We start from the raw sequence: 17,497 nt of genomic DNA, 5'->3' as shown, positions 1-17,497 counted from the left end.
TTTCTTGTTTCATGTTTTACCTTCATTTCATCACTGTTGACAACCAGACAGAAGTCAGTCTTCCTCAGCTTTACTACAGCAAAATCCATCCACTTTTCACAGATGGTGCTCAGCCTGTCGGTTCATCCATAACCAGCAGAACTGGCCATGAGACGGAAAACCCATCACAGACTAATCCACCTCCAGCAGCAGAGCCGCAGAGGATCTCCCAGCCCACTTCTACTCGTCCCAGACCGGACCACCTTCCTCTGGGATCCCCAGACCCCAGAGCCCACCCCCTCTATCTAGGAGTTGGATCTCTCACAGGTACGTAAGTCTATTTATAAGTATTTGTTTATAATAATTTAAATGAAAATAATGCTTAATGGTTTGACTGATCTTTCCTTCAGGTGGCAGAGACAGGACAGGCAGGGCAATAGTTGAGCTCTATGGAGACCACCAGGGATGGAGTTCGGCTGTAACAAGTCAGGAGCTCTTCAGGATGCTGCTCTACTTTCACTCTATCACCAGGTAACATCCATATGCCATGTCAGGGGATGAATGAATTCACCAGACTTGAAACAGGCAAACTGTGAATTTAAAGTCATACTGGAAGGAAGTTTCAGCATCTTTGTGGTCACTGTGCGGACTTTCTTTTTTATCTCTATGTCTAGGAGAGAAATCAGAGAAGCTGGGTTGACGCTCATTTTCGATGCCAAGAAGACAAATCCTCAACCGCAGCTCTACAAAGCCTTGATGACATTTCAGGTTAGAACTTCTGCGTAACAGCTGACTACAGCAGAACAGAGTTGACTGTTGTTTGGGTTATTTAATCAGTGCTGAAGTGCTGTGGAGCGCTGTGGAGCGCTGCGTTCACAGGCGATAAACGCTGAGTGAAATGTCAGTGCCGATGCTGACTATCAGCTCCACAGCATAAACACCATATCCAGATGTTTGATTTGTTGTTGATATGCAATGTGAAAAAATTTTTATTCCTTCACTTGTTCAGGAATATTCAAGAGGGTTTTTTTTATTAAATGAATGTTTGGATAAATAAGTTCGTATTTGCAAGTGTTTTCTAACGTAGATACTGTATCAGTCCAGTTTACACATAGTTGTAGTTCAGTAGGATTTAAAGACTGTTAAACTGTTGCAGGAGCAGATTCCTCATGCAGCCAACAGTTTCGTGCTGCTGGTGGACAAGGACAGCAGCCCTCGGCCAGAGAGGTGTCCCGGAGTCCAGGTCAGATCATTCACCCTTTACAATCGTTATTGTAACACACAGCGTATGGAGAAACCCCTCTGTTTGGTTCCCTGAAAGGTTCATTAATCTGAGTAGGTGTCATTGACCTCTTTTAGACATTATGAAGGCAATGTTGGCTGTTTGGCTCATCACTTCCAGTCCAGTCTAATACTGTATCCTGAGAACCCACAGATTACCACGTGAACCTGACAGTCACAGTGACCATCCTAAGTGGACATTTAAGAGGTCATTGTGGTCACTTAAAGTTGCTTTTTGTACCGCTGTCAGACAAAATGTGCTCACTTTGGAAATACACTTGGTTGTTCATTGTCCTTGGGAAAGCAGTTTTAGTGGATATTATATAATGTATAGGAAAATAATTCCTTTACAATTAAAAGTTAATATACAGCATTGTAGAAAAATGTATAACTATACACTTGTTACCTCTAAGCAGACTGAAGTGGTGACATCCATGAAAGCCTTGGTCAAACTGGTGGAGGTGAACCAGCTGAGCTCCCGTCTGGACGGCACGCTGTCTCAGAGCCACTGTGACTGGGCTGAGCTGCACCAGGTGAGACAGTCACATCAATACATTACCTCGCTCTCTTTCTCTTCACTCTAATATTGTTGTGTACCAGTTGTTTTTTCATTGGTAGTGATTAATTGTGTCCGCATTTTTCATTCTCCAGAAACTCTTTCCCTTTATGTCTGATCTTCATGAGGCGTCCAGCCTCCTTCTGAGAGCCATCAGTAAGTTAGAGGAGCCCCAGAGGACGGACACTTTGCAGGTACCTTAATGTTGTCGTTTGACTGCTGTTTCTTAGCTGGGCCTTGAAAGCTGGGTTTATCCTGAGTTATGTCGCTCTGTCTACAGTGATAGTACAGCTCATACAGTGTGTTTTATGAGGATAATAGCTCCTGTTGCAATACAGAAGACTTAAAGAATGCAACCAATAAAAAATAGCAGCAAAGTCATATCAACAACGTTGTTAATATATTATTGTATCACTTGGTCATTTTATAATGTATTTTTGTGTAACAGACTGTGCAGCAGTGCATGATGGACCAGAGGACTCTGATGAGGGATGTACTGGAGGACAGCCGATTGGTCAACCTGCAGAGGGAGGGCGGGGCCATCCTTGCAAGGCTGAGGAAGGAGAGTGACCTCAAATACCCCCAGTGTGAAGACCTCAGGTAAACAGAACTTCTCACCTGCTTTATGTACACAACAACCCAGCTATTGGCTCAACAGACTTTTTGAGAGTACATTTATTTACATGACCTCTGATACCCAGAGACTGAATGTTCTTGCTGCTAAAAAATAAACCACCTGAACATATTCCTGCCAAACATCACACCAAAAAAATTCAGATACTGCGCAGCTGCAGCTCACTTTCAGGCTCATTTTGTGATGAAGCAGTAGCAGGTGATTATAGATACACAGGACAGAAAAAGAAATATTCCAACGGTACCCTTTTTCTCCTAGAGATGAAGACAGGCTATCATATTCTTACTGTTTTGAAATTAAAACGAAGCCGTAACAACTGACTTTGTGCAGAGGTAAATATTTCTGTGCCTCAGTTTTTTCCCAGGTAATGTAAGGACCTCACTGTGTTTTTCAAACCATATCCACCTTTTCAGTGATGCGGTGGATTCTGTGACCAGCCTGTACAACCAAGTGGAGGAGCAGGCTCACGTCCTCGTGCAGAGATCAAACTTGTCACTGGAACATCTGGAGTATCTGCTGCAACTCAGAGAGATGGAGGGACACTTCATGCAGGTGCATTTAAATAGTTTACCATCAGTTTTCTGATGAAAAGATGAATACTAAATATCCCTCTATATGTACATGCTCATACTATCAAATCCACCATTGTTCTGCATCCTGTCCCTGCAGATGCAGCAGTGGTTTAATGTAGAGGGAGAGCGCCACCTGATGGAGGCTGAATCAGTCGAGGACTCTGGGGACAGAATGGAGCAGATCCTCAACAGCTTCACTGGTTTCCTTATTGATGCGAATGTGAGTCTATGTTATTTTTCTTCTTTTTGTTTTGCAGCTGTGTGTTTGTGTTTCTCTGTCTGAGTCTCTCTCTCCGTCCAGGACCGGAGGCACCATGCCATGACGTTAGTGTCAGAGGCGGAGCGACTTCAACAGAGTGGGCTTTCCTACCCAGAGTCAGAGGTGTTCGGGTCTCTAGTCTGTACCTTCAAGTCGGGCCTGGAGGACTTTCTGTGCAGAGCAGAGGCCTGCGGCAGGGAGCTGCAGATCATGGTTAACGTGTGTGATTTTTGTGAGCAGGTTGGTTTAAAATCAACATTCAAGATTCAAGTAATCAAGACATGTATGCAGCTGGTGCTCTTATCATGTAGAAACGCTTGTTTGGCCCGGTTTGAGGCCAAAATTCAGTCTCTTTGGTTGTTCATCCAATTATAATTCTGTGCAATTTCATGTTGCAAATATATATTTTTTTTATTTTTTATTTTTAAGGAATGCAGCAATAATGAAAAAAATCAAACCATGACTTACTGATTTAAGTTTTTTCACTGCATAACCGAAAAACTGACCAATATGCTGGTATGTGACTTAAATGGTTTCTCTTTTTAAACTTTTTTGCAATGAATCGATAGAAAAATTACACCCGGACAACTTTAATGTTTTTTCTTGAGTAGTAGTTGATGCTTTCTTACTGCTAATTGAGTCACATTTGACTCAGTTGACAGTACTTCTGCTTGAGTTGAGTAACTTTCCTTTGAAGAAATAAAGAACATGAAAAAAAGATTCTAATGCGTAATCATACATCTTTAATCAAACAGGCTACAGCTCTGGCCAGTGAATGCACTGAGTACCTGGACCAGAGTCATGCCGGAATCCACTCAGTGCAAGACCATGACCAGACACCTGTCAATCAAACAAACGCTCAGCCGAAACAGCACCAAAACAAAGAGTGTGGACCAAGCACTGCACATGGCCCAGGTCCAACCAGTACCAGTGTTTTATTGTCTGGCGAGGACAGCTCCATCCTCCAGACTTTCCAAGACAGGTTCCTCCAGTTCAGCCCAGAGAGATTTCAGGAGGTGAAGGCCCAGGCTAGCGCCCTGCGGGGCTCCAGGGGGATGCGTGTCTGGAACGTAGCCTGGCTGAGATGTCAGGAGGCCAGACAGCAGCTTCAGGAGAGGTTGCAGGACTTGGATGAGGTTTTCCACCAACAACCAGATTCTAATATCTGGTGTGATCAGCATTATGTTGACGTGGTGAGCACTAACGTTCAGACAGTAACCCCTGGTGGCCAGAGTCTGGTGGTACAATCGACACCCGGGCCTCGGCACCCGAAGTGGGAGGGCATCATGTCAGGAGAGGTGGACTTAGGGAAGAGAAGGCCTATCCTGGGCAGTGAACGTGCAAATATAACAAGTGCAGCTGTTAAACCCGAGGATCGCATTGATGCTGGAACCAGCTCGGGGTCAAAGGTCACTACACAGTCACCTGACAGGTAATTAATACTTCACTACTTCACAGCGTTGATGCATTTTCTGTTATTTTGAACATGTCTTCTCAGAATCACCCATCCAGAAAACACAGTTTATACGTAAAAAGTGAATTACCTGCACAGATATAAAATGTTCATAGTGTTTGTCCATACATATACATTTATATGATTAAAAGGAAGAGAAAGAAAAAAAGGGGGGGGGAGAGAGAGAGAGAGAGAGGTTAGGCTTTGATGTTTATTTGATTAACTGCTGCTGTTTTCTATTACAGACACTTTTTTACTTGAATGATTATTGTACATAAAATACATAAATCACTTTGCTAAAGTAGGTAATACATTCAAACAAATGCAGCAACTAGCAGTACTGGGTGGAAAATAATCTACAGTTTTCCCTTTTCACTACTTCTTGAGGTTGGACAAATAATTCTATTCCACAGTGTCACACAGTGTCCCATGTTTATTCTCTATTAACTTTTCCAGCTCCTCATTGAAGCTTTATAATGTTAAATCATAATAGAATAAAAAATGATGACTTTATGGCTGCACTGTTCCATCAAATGGAAATGCTCATTGTTCATGCTCATTTTACTCAAACATATTTGACATATTTGATATCCTTTTGAAATCTTTGGATGTCCACCGTAATTCCATTAAAAGATCTATTGGTTGGGAACAAATCTTGGACACAAAGCATGACTGTGCTAAATGGCCCACCAGTGAGTCAGTGGGGTTGAAGAGGTTTTAAAGGGCTTTCAAAGCAGAGGCTTGGTATCCTTTATCTTAAGTCTGATTCTTGATTCTAGATGATTAAAAGTTGAGTTTTGACGCAGTATGGTGCCTGTTCATCATTTTATAGATCAGTAAGGAGAACAGAAAGAGAGGCGAGGAGGAGACAGGCCAGCAGAGCGAGGAGTGAGCGAGATGCCGCTGCTATGTCTCAGTCCCACACTGTCGGTTGCCAGTGGTTTCCATGGGGACGAGGTATTGGAGCGAGGTCGGTGAGCCAGGACTCGTGCACCACAGGAGTAGCGACGGCCAGGCCATCCACACCTCCGGAGCAGCAGGTTCGATCTCCGTCGTCCTGCTCCCACCATGGTCAGCCGTCTTGTCGGATCCTGCAGGAGGCACAGAAGTTCCAGATTTCTCGTCATGGGAGCTTCTGCTCAGAGGACCCATGTATGAGTGAACAGGGAGCTGCGGAGGGTAACGGGACTTTATGCTGCAAACACTCCAGCCTGCCCACTGGGAGATATGAGGGGGGGTTTCATTTGGCAAGTCCACAGGAGAGTTCCAGCAATGCCTTGTAAGTTTACTACATGTTGCTTGCATCTTAATTATCAGATTTTGTTTCTCAAAATAACATTCTATGTGTTGAACGAGAAAATTCACTGACATGCCTTTAATTTGACTAATCTTGTGAGTCTTAATGAGATTCTATGCACTTTTTTCTGTCTCTAAGCTTACAGTGAAGTACGACAGGTATCGTTTCTTCTGATTCTCTTCACTCCTCTTTTTCTACATGGATGGATTACTGAACAGGCCCACGAGACACGCACCTTCCTTATGTTTACTGCTGATAATGAGATCGATGTGTCTCATCGCTGATCCTTAATATAATCCAATCCAGTTGCTTATTTAATAAACTTTGTGAGGTGTTGTCTATGAAAAACATCTTAATTTTCTGGCCATAGATAAAATTCATTATATGTTATACATGAAGTTATTTCTGTCCTCGGGCAGAAAACATTGTATCCATTTGTCCTATCAATGCATGTGTTCATTTCCCTATAGAGGAAGTGAAATCTGATTACAAGTGGTAGCTTGAGATCCATTTGGAGATGTATTGTGTCGCCAGATATAAACAACCTATTAGTAAATGCATTTAAATATGTGCAACAGCAGAAGAGCTGCTATGTCTGTGTGTCTGTGACCAGAAGATTGTTCTCTTAATCCATCCATACTTGAAATGTTTATTTTCAGTGCATGTTGCGACAGTAAAATGACTGTAAAATGACTGTGTCACCTGCTGACACGTAAAAGTAAACGTGATGATAATGATGCATTAAAGATTTAGTAAATATCATCACGGTCTAACTGTATTTGTAAAGTTAGGGACTGGATGATTCTTGTCCTTGCAGCCCTACAGTGGTTTATCTTCTTACCTAAGGTCATATATTTGTGTAATTTCATTACAAGCATGATTCAAAGGCCAAAGAGCCGATGCAGGTTGAACAAATCAACGAGCAATAACAATACAACAGGGAATCAAATAATGCAGCATCATTGAGCAAATGAAGCAAAGCAAGGAGGAAGAAACAGAGTAACATAGTGGAGCACTGTGCACTACCAATCTTGGACTTAAAAAAATGCAGAAATTAGTTATGTGCATGAAATAGAAGCTTATAAATATATAGGCCTAATTCCGATGAGTGAACAGTCTGTGTTGGTATTTGTCCTGTTTGTGTCACCAGGAGGCTGCAGCGTGTCCTGGAGGAGCTGGTGTTCACAGAGAGGGAGTACGTCCGCTCGCTGGGCTACATCCTGACCCACTACCTCCCCCTGCTGGACAGACCAGACATCCCCCAGGACCTCAGGGGCAAGCGAGGCGTCATCTTCGGCAACCTGGAGAAACTCTATGACTTCCACAGCCACTACTTCCTGCCCGAGCTGGAGGCCTGCCAGAGGGAGCCCGCCATGGTGGCCCGCTGCTTCCTCAGACATGTGAGCAGTCACTGTGGCACTGTAATGAGTATATGTGTTTATATACTGTATCATTTTGGTATATAATGTTTGAAATTCTCATATATTCTCAAAGTTTCATTGTTAGGGCTTAGTATTTAGCTGATTGTGTATATTTTACCATTATTGTATAACTGTACTAACTTCATATGATTGTGAGTTAAAGACTTATGAATAACATACATTTTCTAATATGGTTTAACTTGTGCACTTTCCACAGAGTGACAGTTTTGGTCTATACGCTCTGTACAGCAAGAACAAACCTCTGTCAGACGCCCTGATCCTTCACCGCCGCCACGACATCTTTAAGGTCAGTTTATGTGTCCGGGCTTTCTCTCCACTGAAACATATGAGTAGAAGATTTAGTTTTTGATGCTGTGCTGCCAGTACACAAGCTCCATCTTCCTTAAGAAAAATCTGGATTTTCAGGAAATCCTTGCGAGACAGCAGGATTAGGGGAGTATGTGATCTTGCAAATCCATGTTGCCAGGCTATACACTTGTGGCCGAACACAGTGTTTGAACCAATCAGCATCCTTTAAGGAACTACTGGCAGCTACGTTGTTGTTTAGGTGTGACGACCAGTGAAAGAAGTGGCTCCTCAAGAAGTTAGCTGTGATTCTGCTTTAGCATCAGCTATATAAAAACTGGAGAGTGTATGTCACTGAAAGAGAAGCAAATAACAGCACTGAAGGCGTGTCTTGATGGAACTCGCTTTTCTCTCGACTGGCTTCGGTACTCATTTCAGACTATAAACAAACTCTGTTGGCGGCAGTGCCCTCGTGCTGTTGATCTCTTGGGCCATGAAGATGATAGACAGATGATTTGTCCACTCACCTGAAGTGCCTGCCCACACGGATTAAATAATAGTGACTTCTTTAGATCTCTTCAGGTACGTCACCATATAAACAGCCTTATGTTGCAGAGTAAAAGGGCATTTGAAAAGAGCGTATTGAAGGTTCTTATTAGTGCCTATAAAACAGATTCAGGGCTTTAAGTAATTTCAAGACTATACAGGGCTTTTCAATAGATTACATTAATAAGCTCCACCCATATAAACCAAAAATGTGAGAGGGAAACTAAGAGTTGTATCTCAGAAGAAGTTTGGAGTGAATTTCAGTGGAGGATATCGAGCTCAGTTGCACGGAGGGTGTTTGACTGGAAGAGTGTTTGTAGATTTTTTGTTACACCTCATTACTGTAGCGGCTCCAGCTGCTGGAGGAATTCTGGCTCCCAGGAAGCTGACCGCTATCACTTGTTTTGGGCCTGTCCAAAAGTCACTGCCTTTTGGCCTTTTATGTTCAAGTTCTACAAATGTTAAAGCAATTATTTGGTAATCTAAGTTATTTGCTTGTAAAGCAAGTACAAGGAAATGCTCCAGCCAGACACCCCATCTATGGAGAGCTGGTACAATATTATCTATGAAATCTTTGGGAAGAATGACCTTTTCAATGAGGTTCCAGGAACATAAATTAAAGGAAATTTGGAACAAATTATATACCCTGAAACGCTCTTCTTTTGTTTAAAAAAACCAAATAGAAATGTATATTCATCCCTTTATCGCTTGTCTATTTTTCGTTTGTTTTCTCAAACTCAAGACTGAAAACTGAAAAATTGGTTCACTCTATGTAAGGACATATTCAAAGATGAATATGGAATTGTTGTGAAGATGTGAAACAAAATAAAGATGAAAATGTCCCAAAAAAGAAGTGCCTGCCTTTTCCAAACAGTTACATGTGGCACTTTTCCAGAAGCTTTGATGTAACAAACCATGTTGCACATCAGGTTATATCTTCAAATTTAAAGTACAGTAATTTACAGTACATTAATATTCATGTCTGCTCATTAAAGCTCAATCTTTAGTCTTGATCTTTAATCATTACTTGAGCATATGAATATTCCCAATACTTCTCCTTAACTTTTCCCTTCCGTAGGTTCAAATTTACATAACATATTTTTTTTCCTCAAGGTTGACATCTTCAGATACACTTTGTTTTCTCTACCCGATTGTACCAGAACTACATTGAAGCAACACTATATGGCACTGGAGAGTGTGCCTCATTCCCTTTTTCCTTCCATATAACAGACAGTCAATAGTTCACACTGCAATGAGAAGAAATATCTGTAATAGTGTTTTCTTTGTGGGACTGCTGGCTGCAAGTAGTCCATGACGTAGACACACTACCATTTTATTAAACTGTGGGAACTTCTAAAAAGCACAAACCTTCAGACACTCTAGTGATTGATTTTGTGGTTTTGAACACAGGCTTCACGTTTACATAAAATCAACCATTTTGAATGTGTTGCATGTAACATTTTGCCTTCAATTCAAATCCTGAAATCTTTTATGATCTTGACTAGAATTTAAAAAGAAGCTCTAAACTTTGTAAAGATGCACCCACCAAAGAGGTCATGGGGATCAAGAAGCTCTGACAGACTCCTACCTTTTCCCTTTGAATCGTCTGTAATGAATCTTTTTGATGGAAACATGTTGACATTTCCAGCTTTAATATCTGTAGTAGTGATCACACCTAACCTCAGGACTTTCCCGCCCCTCACAGAGGAAGCAGCAGGAGCTGGGGGACATGATGGACCTTTCATCCTACCTTCTCAGGCCCATCCAGAGGATCAGCAAGTACAGCCTCCTGCTGCAGGACATTCTGGCTCTGGCTGGTTCATACAGGCCAAAAGACGTGATCCAGGATACACTGCACGCTACAAGTGTTTGCGCACAAAGTGTGTGTGGCCCAGCGGCATATGTGCCTGATCTGACGAATGGTGAGAGGGAGCGTGAGAAAGCTGAGATCCAAGCTGCTGCAGAACTGGTTCGGTTTCAGATGCGCCACGGCAATGATTTGCTCACCATGGACGCCATCCAGGACTGTGATGTAAGATATGAATGATAGACGTAGGTATACTTGATACACAGTAGTTAAACGAAGTTAACAGCTGCACTTTTCTCTGCTCTATCAGGTGAATTTAAAAGAGCAGGGCCAACTGATCCGCCAGGATGAGTTCACAGTTTTCTTTAGGAAGAAGAAATGTGTCCGCCGCATCTTTCTCTTCGAAGATCTCATCCTCTTCAGCAAGACCAAGAAAACAGACATTGGCAATGATGTTTATGTCTACAAGCAGTCATTCAAGGTGTGCACAATTAAAAGTCGGGCAGTATTAAAGGTCCCATTTTGAAGAAAATGTGATTTGGTTTTTACTAGGCAGGTCAAGGTGCTATTATAAATACAGAGATAATACCAAAATGCTCAGTCCATGGAGAAATACACACAGTCCATATTCAGAGACTGTGCCTTTAAACAAGCCCTTGGAACTTCTGTAAGGTTTTGATGTCACACCTATCCAGACACCGCCCTCAGCCACGCCTCCTGCGTGGTTGTGGCTACAAAAACACCAGCAGAGCTTGCGTGGAAATTCTGTTGGTGTTTCCTGTTCAGGCCTGTGAGAGCTGCCCAGTCAGAGCAGACTGGGCATTTTGGGAGGGGGCCCTTAAAGTGACAAGCACTAAAACGGAGCAATCAGACAGAGGCTAAATAGAGGTGCTGCAGTAATGGACAGCATGAGAAAAATTATGTGTTTTTTGAACATTAAAGTATGTAAATATTTTCTAGTAGACACCCAAATAAAGTATAAACCTAATACATTAGCAAAACATGGGACCTTTAATGCTGTCATAATTTAAAGTACATTTGAGGTTACTGACATTTTCAATCACATATGATAATTTACATCAGTTTAATTATTTATTTCTTTTGTCCCTGTGGTTTTTTTTTCCCAGACAAGCGACATCGGGATGACCCACAACTCCAGTGTGAGCAGTTTGTGTTTTGAGATCTGGTTCCGCAGGAGAAAAAGCGAGGACACCTACACCCTGAAGGCCTCCAGCACGGGGGTGAAGAAAGCCTGGACCACCGACCTGGAGAAGATTCTGTGGGATCAGGCCGCTCACAGTAGAGGTCTTAACAGCAACACAACAGTGTATCTTATTTTTTATAACGCACTCACCTAAGAGTACAGTCTACAAAGTTCTTAACAGGTTTAAAGAAACATGTTGTGAATATACTGTATGTTACAGAGCTGCGCATGCAGGAGAGGGTGTTCATGGGAATGGGCCGCAAACCTTTCATGGACATTCAACACAGTGATGCTGCCATCTGTGACCGAGCCGTCAGCTGTGGGCCACCTGGGAGAAGTAAGGAGCCTCACACACAAAACGCATCATTACGACAGAGCTGCAGTGTATTTAGTTTGAAATATTTTCTTCAGATGAGCTACTTCACTGAGATTGTTTTAAACTCCAGTAGCATTTTATTAATGATATTCAATAAATCAACAGGTTGGAAATTTTCAGGATTTACTGAAACATCAGGATCTCATCTGACCATGTTTCTGCCGTCATTTATAACATTTTATTCAGCAAATTAATTAGAGATATACTTGCTTCTCAGGCTTTATAAAAATGTTTAATTAAATCAGCAAAACACAATAGAGAAGACAAGTCCTTAGCTGGAGCACATTATCTAAAGCACTTCTTTAGAAAATAACAAAGGAAAATGTGAAAGCCCTCACTGAAACTTTAAATTGAAAGCATCTACTAGATTTACAGTGATGTACTTTTGACTTTTGACCTAATGTAAGTCTGTATGCATTTTGCAATCAAATGGACAATTTATATATATATATATATCCTTATATTTAATTTCTAAATAGTAATAGTAATTAGTAACTTTGTACTAATTACTAATTGTTGATTTGTTACGGAATTTGTTGGAATTTTCTCTAGTTAATGATGAGATTGATTTTTCATAGCCATGCTAGTCACAATAGGTTGGTCCACCACCTTTGTCCAGGCTAAACTCAACTGTAGGATGGATTGGCACAAACCTGCATTGTCCCCATTGGGATTGATCCTACTGACTTTGGTGATCCCATGACTTTTCATCTAGCGCCACCATGAGCTTAATGTTGCAACAGCAATCGAATTGTTTGTGATGAAATTTGGCTCGACATTCTTCAACTTTGTTGAAACCCTGGCATTTCATCCAGCACCATCATCAGGTTACATTTCTCATTTGTTCAATATTTTAAGGCCGAATTCCTGCAAAGCTAATGAAATTCTTGTCAGCCTCAGCTGTGAAAATAACAAAATGCTAGCATGCTAACATGCTAAACCAAAATAATACACATGTCAAACATTACAGCTCCTAAATATGGCACGTTAACATGAGCATGTTAGCTTGCTGAGGTTAGCATTTAGCTTAAAGCACTAATGCGTAAAATGCAGCCTCACAGAGCAGCTAGCATGGTGTAGACTCTTAGTCTTGTTTTCACTTGTCCATTATTTTTAGACCACTTTTTTTTTTTACATTTTGTTTTACAATTAACAAAGCAAAACTAGCTAACAGCGTAACTAAATGTAAAAAAACTCAAAACACATTTCCATAAACAACTGCAACAGTCATGCTTGTGCCCTGTTTGCTGACTGACCGAGCCCATTATGTTCTTAATGATGACATCTATCTATGTCTGTCGTCAGTCCCTGTGGCGTGTTGTTCACACAGGGGCTTAGAATATCCACGACCACACTCCATTGGCTCTGGCAGCACCGCCTCCACCACCCTCAGCCAATCATCCTCCTCCTCTGGACGAGGCTCGCTGCCCCCTGTTGGTTATCCTGGGAATCAGCTGCAGGGGATGGAGACCAGTCCTGCTGTCTGCTCCACCCCTGAGGCTGTCACTGAAAACGAACTCAACAATCACCATCTTCATCAGCATCGTCATCATCTTCATCGTAATTTTGAACAGTGGAAAGTTCATCATCCTCTGAGTGAGTTTGTTTTTACAGTCTTGTGCCATCTGGTGGTAGCACCAGGAACAACACAGTGGAAGACAGCTTTGCATGCATTACGGCTGATATCTATCACAAATGGACAGTATGACATTGTTTTTTCCCCAAGGATCTGTTCATATTTAGCGCCCATTTTGTATATTGACTTGCATATGTTTTCACAGTGTGTCGAGTAAAACTCACAAACTTTACCTTTCATTGTTTCTCTAAATTATCTGGTGTGTTTCTGCTTCAGTGGACAGCACTGAATCGTCTACAGAATGTATCAACCTCTTCAGCAACACAGACCGCAGCTGCCTGTCAGCCATTGCAGGGGAAGTGGTGGACTCTTCCTCCTCATTGGTATCCCAGAGCTCAAAGACCTGCCCACCACTTTGTCGGACCCCCAGCCTGAGGAGAAACAGTTCTCCAGCTGTTACCATGAAGAAACCAGGTGTTGCCCCAAAACCGCCACATCTGGCTAGCGCTCAGGTACAGGTGAAGGCGCAACAGTGTGACCTGGTGAAATCTATGTATGTATTGTGTGTGTGAACTAAAGACAACTAGAAACATTTGCATTTCCTATGAAAATACAGTGTGAATGCTGAAGACTGAAGCGAAATCTGCTGAACATACTGCCAAAAATGCATTAAACTATAGGTTGAATGGTCGGGATTTTGCAGAAAAAGCAGAATTTTCCAATAGCTGGTAAGGCAGAAAGGCTTAAAAGCAATAGGTTTAATGGGCTAACAAAGTTGAACATTTTGATAGCTGAACAGTTTCTCTTGCTGAATATGAAGTTGAATTTTTATAGGAGTTGAAAAGGCAGAAGATGAATATCTAAAAAGGCTAAAAAGCTCTAGAGTAAGAGGGCTTAAGAGCTTAAAAAGATGAATAAAGGTTGAAAAGGCTAAAAAGCTGTAGAGAAAGAGGGATGAAAGAGCTTGAAGAGGTGAAAAATGGTTGAAAAGGAGAAAAGTTAAAGGCAGAAAAAGCTTTAAATGGCTGCACACATGGTGGAGCAGGAGCAGAGCAAAAATTAAAATGTCCCCATTAGAATGAATGGGAAAATGCCTCCCAAAACCTGCGATTTTTGAAAAAACTGTAACGGTTATCACCAAAATATTTATATATTATAAAGTTGGAATGGTGTCTGTAGCTCAAACTCAAAATTTATATTTTAAAAAGCTGAAAAGGCAGAAAAGCTTAGGAGGGCTAAGTTTAACATTTTCATAGCTGAACATGAAGCGGAATGTTTGAAGGAGTTGAAAAGGCAGAACGAAGAATATTTTAAAAAGCTGACATGGCAGAAAAACTTAAGTGGGCTAAAAGAGTTGAAAAAGTTGAACATTTTAATTACTGAACATGAAGTTGAATGTTTGAAGGAGCTGAAAATACAGAAAAAAGGAATGTCTGAAAAGGCTAAAAAGCTGTTGAGTAAGAGGGCGGAAAGATCTTAAAAAGGTGAAAAAAGACTGAAAAGCCCCAAAAGTTGTAGAGTAAGAGGGCAGAAAGAGGTTAAAAAGGTGGAAAAAGGCTGAAAGGTGAGAGTTAAAGGCAGAAAGAGCTTAAAATGGCTGCAGACATGCTGCAACAGGAGCAGAAACAAAGACGAAAATGTCCCTGTAAGGAATGAATGGGAAAATGCCTCCCAAACTCCTGCGATTTTTGAGAAAACTGTAATAGTTATTGCCAAAACATGCTACATGTTGAGTTACAGGAGACATTGCTGAACGCACTCATGTCATTTATATTTCTGTAGAGTGCATAATGAGGGCACAGGAGCGAGAGACAAAACATGTACCGTCTGCGATCCTCCAGAAATTTGGGCTCAAAATTAACATTGCAGCTTATGGGGAAGATTCAGGAGTGCTTGTCACTCTCAGGCTTCTAAATCCAAAACCGTAAGTCCTACAGCTGAAATGAGAACATCAGCTGAAAGCCAACAAGATTTCCTACATGTATATGCCTATATTGTCTATGTCAAGTACAAGATATGGGATCCAAATCAAGCTGAAGAGAATTTTTTTCTCGTTTCTGGAACTGCTCCTCACTCTGGGGTGCGGCAGTTGATGATGTCACGCACTCTAGCTGACGCAATACACACCCATTATAAACTCAGAAGACGGGCTAAAAATCCTTAAAACTAAAACTGCGATATTTTCAAAACCGTACAAAATTTTTAAAAACTGAATACATCGTCAATAGTTCAAGGTCTTGAGACTGTTTTAAAGTTTGAATGGTGTCTCTCGCTCAACGTATGAGGAACAAGTAGAGGTTGAAAGTCGATGAGTTTAGAAGAGGATTTGAAGCTTTTCCCATTTGATTCAATGTTAATTTTTTTGGGGAAAAAGCTGAATTTCTGAAAAAGTTGAAAAGCATAAGGTTGAAAGAGCTGAAAAAGCTGAACATTTGAATATTTGAACGATTTGAATAGCTGAACGTATGCTGAAGTTATAGCAGAATGAAATTTGAAAAAATCCCCATAAGGATGAATGGGCAAAATTTTGCAGAAAAAGCTGAATATTTATTTTTATTAAGTATGAAAGATAGAAAAGCCAAAAGTAATAGCACTAATGTCCTTAAAAAGCTGAACATTTTGATATTTGAATTCCAGAAGAACAATAGTGTGAATGCTGACTCAGCAGTCACACTAATAAATTCCACAAGAACAAAAGTGTGAATGCTGACTCAGCTTTCACGCTAACTAGAAAAATGTGTATTTCCTGCGAAAATACAGTGTGAATGCTGACAGCTGAAGCGATTTCCGAAATCTGCTGAACATCCTACCGAAAATGCATAAAGCTATAAGAATGTTGAAAAAAAAGGCGAAAAGCTGTAGATTAAGAGGGCAGTAAAGATGTTAAAATGGTGAAAGAAGGCTAAAAAGGTGAAAAGTTATACGCTGAAAGAGCTTAAATAGGTGAAAAAAGGAGGCAAGCGATGAAAAGCTGTTGGGTAAGAGGGCAGGAAGCTGTTAAAATGGTGAAAACATATGAAAAGCTGTAGAGTAAGAGGGCTGGAACAGGTTAAAAAGGTGAAAAAATATGAACAGTTGTAGAGTAAGAGGGCTGGAACAGGTTAAAATGTTGAAAAAAGGCTAAAAGGTGAAAAGTTAAAGGCTGAAAGAGCTTCAAAAGGTGAGAAAAAGATGAAAAGCTGTACAGTCAGAGGGCTGGAAGAGGTTAAAATTGTGAAAAAAGGCTAAAAAGGATGACAAGCAGTAGAGTAAGAGGGCTGGAAGAGGTTAAAAAGGTGAAAAAATATGAACAGTTGTAGAGTACGAGGGCTGGAAGCAGGGCTGGACTGGGACAAAAAATCGGCCCTGGCATTTTTGGCTTAGACCGGCCCCTCATAATTAGCGGAGCACAACCGAAAAAAAATCCCATAACTTTTTGCCTTTAGGCTCATTAGAAATCTACAGTTTATTATTACTTTAGAAGTCTATCAAATAACTAGATTAAATAGATAGAGTAAATACATAGAGTAAGAGTGCTGGAAGAGGTTAAAATGGCCGCACATACGTTGAAGGATGAGCAACCATGAAGCAAGCCAACAAGATTTCCTACATTTTGTATGAATCCACCTTATTCCTGACTTTGTGAGTTTACCCATGGTTCATAGCGATATTCGATTATACTCTTCCGGTTGAACTGGCCGACCTCTGTGTTCATGCTAACGTAGCTGTCATGCTCGCTCTAAAAACCGGCTTTTAACACAAAGAAAGCGACAGAATGGATAAAAATCGGCGGTGGATACACAGTACAGATGTTTTAATAAGTCGTGAGGACAGTTCTCACAGTGCCTCACCCGTCAGTTCTCACGGAGTGGGCAGATGACATGAAGCATTAGCACGGCATTAGCGTCGGGCTAATGCTTATCTTATATTTTCTGAAGATGTTGACGGCGGAAAATTACGCAGTTACAAAAGCACAGAAGCATACAACTACCTGCACAGTAACAACATAGGGAAAGTACTGTTGAAGAAACACAGCGAGTTTATATTTCTGAAGGCAGCAGTAGCGCCCAGCCAGAGTGTCAATCAAGCTAAACATACAGTGTGGATAATGCTGAAGGAAAGTGAAGTCGTGGAGATAGGCGGCTGCTCGGACGTTGCCGGGTTAGGAAAGTCATGCAGCAGCTATTCTGTGGAAGATATTCATAAACCCAAATATTTATTTTAGTGTCAAAGCCGCGCTTGTCTCCATTC

At 41.3% G+C, this 17,497-nt stretch overlaps 1 protein-coding gene across 2 annotated transcripts in view; it reads left to right on the top strand.

Annotated features, from left to right (window-relative positions):
- LOC115585603 (uncharacterized) overlaps positions 1 to 17,497 on the top strand; it is a 34,507-nt gene that overhangs the window by 13,228 nt on the left and 3,782 nt on the right. Inside the window, exons 4-23 of one of the 2 annotated variants that reach the window (XM_030424095.1) lie at positions 103 to 306; positions 390 to 510; positions 654 to 747; positions 1,136 to 1,222; positions 1,677 to 1,793; positions 1,912 to 2,010; positions 2,265 to 2,416; positions 2,864 to 3,002; positions 3,120 to 3,242; positions 3,324 to 3,521; positions 4,037 to 4,713; positions 5,567 to 6,013; positions 7,182 to 7,431; positions 7,670 to 7,759; positions 10,010 to 10,336; positions 10,422 to 10,592; positions 11,239 to 11,416; positions 11,536 to 11,652; positions 12,997 to 13,287; positions 13,544 to 13,779. In XM_030424095.1, the coding sequence (XP_030279955.1) occupies positions 103 to 306; positions 390 to 510; positions 654 to 747; positions 1,136 to 1,222; positions 1,677 to 1,793; positions 1,912 to 2,010; positions 2,265 to 2,416; positions 2,864 to 3,002; positions 3,120 to 3,242; positions 3,324 to 3,521; positions 4,037 to 4,713; positions 5,567 to 6,013; positions 7,182 to 7,431; positions 7,670 to 7,759; positions 10,010 to 10,336; positions 10,422 to 10,592; positions 11,239 to 11,416; positions 11,536 to 11,652; positions 12,997 to 13,287; positions 13,544 to 13,779 (4,118 nt within the window). Of the gene's footprint in view, positions 1 to 102; positions 307 to 389; positions 511 to 653; positions 748 to 1,135; positions 1,223 to 1,676; positions 1,794 to 1,911; positions 2,011 to 2,264; positions 2,417 to 2,863; positions 3,003 to 3,119; positions 3,243 to 3,323; positions 3,522 to 4,036; positions 4,714 to 5,566; positions 6,014 to 7,181; positions 7,432 to 7,669; positions 7,760 to 10,009; positions 10,337 to 10,421; positions 10,593 to 11,238; positions 11,439 to 11,535; positions 11,653 to 12,996; positions 13,288 to 13,543; positions 13,780 to 17,497 lie in introns of those variants that run through there. The other variant, XM_030424096.1, reaches the window with a different exon arrangement.

This window comes from Sparus aurata, chromosome 7, assembly GCF_900880675.1.
Source record: "Sparus aurata chromosome 7, fSpaAur1.1, whole genome shotgun sequence".
In the NCBI taxonomy this organism is placed as follows: domain Eukaryota; kingdom Metazoa; phylum Chordata; class Actinopteri; order Spariformes; family Sparidae; genus Sparus; species Sparus aurata.
The sequence above is the reverse complement of the archived record's forward strand: the minus strand, read 5'-3'. Positions and strand labels throughout refer to the sequence as shown.